This window comes from Sitodiplosis mosellana, unplaced genomic scaffold (assembly GCF_009176505.1).
Source record: "Sitodiplosis mosellana isolate CC-2019 unplaced genomic scaffold, AAFC_SMos_1.0 Smas_scaffold_4393, whole genome shotgun sequence".
Classification (NCBI taxonomy): domain Eukaryota; kingdom Metazoa; phylum Arthropoda; class Insecta; order Diptera; family Cecidomyiidae; genus Sitodiplosis; species Sitodiplosis mosellana.
This window is the reverse complement of record NW_022599635.1, coordinates 1-3,372: the sequence shown is the minus strand read 5'-3', so window position 1 is coordinate 3,372 and position 3,372 is coordinate 1. Positions and strand designations below refer to the sequence as shown.

General features: G+C 34.3%; 1 protein-coding gene across 2 annotated transcripts; it reads left to right on the top strand.

Moving 5' to 3' along the window:
- Positions 1-3,040, top strand: LOC129572193 (stress-activated protein kinase JNK-like). Of its 2 annotated transcripts, none has more exons than XM_055452136.1 (6): positions 1-1,530; positions 1,621-1,750; positions 1,826-2,023; positions 2,119-2,383; positions 2,451-2,734; positions 2,800-3,040. In XM_055452136.1, exons 1-6 carry the CDS (start codon positions 1,418-1,420, stop codon positions 2,923-2,925), a joined length of 1,116 nt encoding a protein of 371 aa, XP_055308111.1. In that variant the 5' UTR covers positions 1-1,417; the 3' UTR covers positions 2,926-3,040. The 2 variants fall into 2 exon arrangements, with proteins under 2 accessions (XP_055308111.1, XP_055308112.1); XM_055452137.1 differs by having other exon boundaries at positions 59-1,530; positions 2,119-2,347.
- Positions 3,041-3,372: the final 332 nt, after the last annotated feature.

The window sequence follows — 3,372 nt, the reverse complement described above, 5'->3', positions numbered from 1 at the left end:
TAGGCACTTTTCATTCGACTGATATCAAAAACACCCTAATGATCACACTGTAGAGGATTGTGAACTAACCGTTGAAAAATGGAAAGAATTGATTTACAGAGAAGTCATAGCGTATAATCCAAGTGCATGAGCAAAGCTTCAGTACATTTACGCTAAAACAATGACAGAGTTTTAAAATTCGCACAAACATTCGTGTATCAAAAAACAAAAGCGTGGAAAATATATTGTTCATATTAACGCTCTTAATTATATCAAAAAACCCACAGTGGATATAGTATAAGTTTATATTTAAAAAAAAGTCGTATTTTTCGAAAAGATTAAAAAAAGATAACAAAAACACCAAATTCCAATCACAAACAGCAATCATGTTTAATCACAGTTGAAAACATTTTTGACAACATATCGACGTGATGCATAAACAAACACAATGATATGCACAGTGATTTTACGACACATACACATCGCACGCCACATACATACTTGCGATTTGATAACTGATCGTGATTCTCTTTCTGTCACCTTCGTCGATCGCTCTGCATTGTGTGTGTGTGTGTGTATGAGTGAACTTCACAAAGACTTTCTCTTTAGCGGCAAATAATATCAAACATTATAGTGGCCGTAGTGTCATAAATGAACGCACACACGAGTAGTAACAATTTGTATGTGGGCAAACAGTGTATATTAATCAGTGGAATGCTATACATCGGTGATTGTTTATTAATCAAAACAAATTGTATTTCCTATCAGTACAGAAATGTGTTTAAAAAAAGAAATACACTCCGACTAATGTGATATAAATGAAATTTGATAGAGTCATAGTGTTGTCCATATCGTGTGTTCTGTATCGAAAAGTGTTTTAGTTACAATGCCAAATTAATCAGGGAATTATAATCACAAAGAGATATATTGATAATTTGTTTATAAAAATAGAATTTTCCTGGAAACAATAAATCAAGTACATTTATACGAGAGAGAAAAATTAAGTGAAATAAAGTTGTAAAAGGTTGGAGTAAACGTGTTGAAAGAGTTCGTAAAACAAGTGTTAGTTTCGTCAAGTTATTTGTCAAATTGTAAAGAATTTTTAATAAAAGTGTGCCTTAAAACGATACCATGAATTGACCTCATTAAAAACCTGATTTTTTTCTACAATCTAATTTGGTGGTGAAAAGAACGGCGAAAGAGCGACACGTACATTTGTTATTTTATTCATATTTATTTTGATCGTTCTTCAAAGGAAAAAGAGCTTGTTCTTTTTTTCTCTATCATTTTGTCTTAACTTATCGCTAGTCGTTCGCAAAAAGAAGAAGAAAAAAATGAGAGTGTAATAATTCAACCGGAATTTTGACAAGAAGAATTTAATGTATTGAGTCATACATTCCTTTAGTTGCTTTTTTCCTCCAATTTCTCTATTTGTACAATGTATTCGCAAGAAGACTTTTATTCTGTTGACATTGGTGATACAAAATTCACGGTACTCAAGCGATACAAGAATCTGAGGCCGATTGGTGCTGGCACCCAGGGTATCGTTTGGTGAGACAATTCAAGTGTTATACGTCCAAATTTAAAATGAATCATTTGAAAAGAGAAAGTTGTTCAAATTTTTTGTTCATTTCGTTCCAGTGCTGCATATGATGATGTGACAGGAAAGGATGTGGCAATCAAAAAACTATGGAAGCCGTTTCAAAATATCGTATTTGCCAAACGTGCTTATCGAGAGTTTAAGCTGATGAAATTGGTCGATCACGTGAATGTGAGTAAACGCATTTTTTTTCCTTTTTCATTCGAATTTTTTTAAACATACCGTCACCAAACAAATTTACTCTAGATTATTAAACTTCTAAATGCGTTCACGCCACAACGATCTCTGGACGAGTTTCAAGACGTATTTCTTGTGATGGATTTTATGGATGCAAATCTAGGCAATGTCATAAATACTCAATTGGACCATAAGCGAATATCGTATTTACTCTACCAAATGCTTTGTGGCATCAAACATTTGCACTCAGCTGGTATCATACACAGAGTACGTACATACAACAACTATACGTATAATAATTGTTGAATTGAACATTGATCTAATGAGAAACAAATTTTCTGACAAAATATGATCTGTTTCAGGACTTGAAGCCATCTAATATTGTAGTCAAAGCGGATTGTTCACTAAAAATATTAGATTTCGGACTGGCTCGGGCAGCTGGTTCAACAGCAATGATGACCCAATACGTGGTTACTCGATATTATCGGGCGCCTGAAGTGGTCTTGGGCATGGGATATACTGAAAAGGTGGATATTTGGTCAATTGGATGTATTATGGCTGAAATGATATCGAAGGAGATTCTATTTCCCGGTACAGATCATATTGATCAATGGAACAAAATTATTGGTAAAATGAGCTTAAATCGCCGCTATTATTCTAATAAACACTCACATATCTTTGTTATATATTATAGAAATCTTGGGAACACCACCTGCATCATTTTTGAGCAAACTTGAACCGAGTGTGCGGTACTATGTTGAGAGTGGTCCACGATGTACTGGTATAGACTTTAATACATTATTCCCTGACGAAATATTCCCGGATGACTCGACAGAACATGGCTGCTTGACTGCGACTGAAGCGAGGGATTTACTTAGTCGCATGCTGGTAGTTGATCCCGATCAGAGGATTTCTGTCGATCAAGCACTCGATCACACCTATATAAATGCCTGGTACAATGAATGCGAAGTGAATGCAGTAAGTTCTTCATTGATCAGTGAAATGGTTGAAAATGTAACATCTCTTTTATTTTTCTATTGTAGCCGGCACTCAATTCTTACGATCACAGTGTGGAAGAGCATGAGCATACTGTTGAGCAATGGAAGAATCTGATGTACGAAGAAGTCAAAGAATATGAAGCACAAAATTATGAAATGGTCGAGCTATGAGGCAACAATTTCCCAATGGAATAGATACTAAGCAATTGATGAGCTGATATACCGCAAATAATACCAATGTATAGATTGTTTGACATAATAAAATTGAACGAATATACATTAAGAATGTCATCATCGTTTTATGATTTGCGACTCATACCTCATTTTTTAAAAATAAACATTTGATTTCAATTATTAGCTGCCAATGGATAACGATGTGACATATTTCAATAAAACATAGCAATGATTATAAGAATAAAATTTTTTATTGGTTTCATTGTCTGGAGACTTTCGTATTGATTGTCCGTCAACATCTCTGATGCAAAAACCAACGCCGTAGCGTTTCAGACGTTTCTCAGCCCTGGTGATTTTTCAAATGAAAAATGTTCAATACAAACATTTCCTCTTGTCTTTGTTGAGATACGAAGTAATCGTGAAGAGTTTTAGAATGAGACTGAA

What these genes read in the sequence shown, in the direction of transcription:
- LOC129572193 (XM_055452136.1), top strand. Translation starts at nt 1,418, where the DNA reads ATGTATTCGCAAGAAGACTTTTATTCTGTTGACATTGGTGATACAAAA. An exon ending in GGCACCCAGGGTATCGTTTG is followed by an intron (nt 1,531 to 1,620) that starts GTGAGACAATTC and finishes ATTTCGTTCCAG; the next exon opens with TGCTGCATATGATGATGTGA. An exon ending in TCAATGGAACAAAATTATTG is followed by an intron (nt 2,384 to 2,450) that starts GTAAAATGAGCT and finishes TATATATTATAG; the next exon opens with AAATCTTGGGAACACCACCT.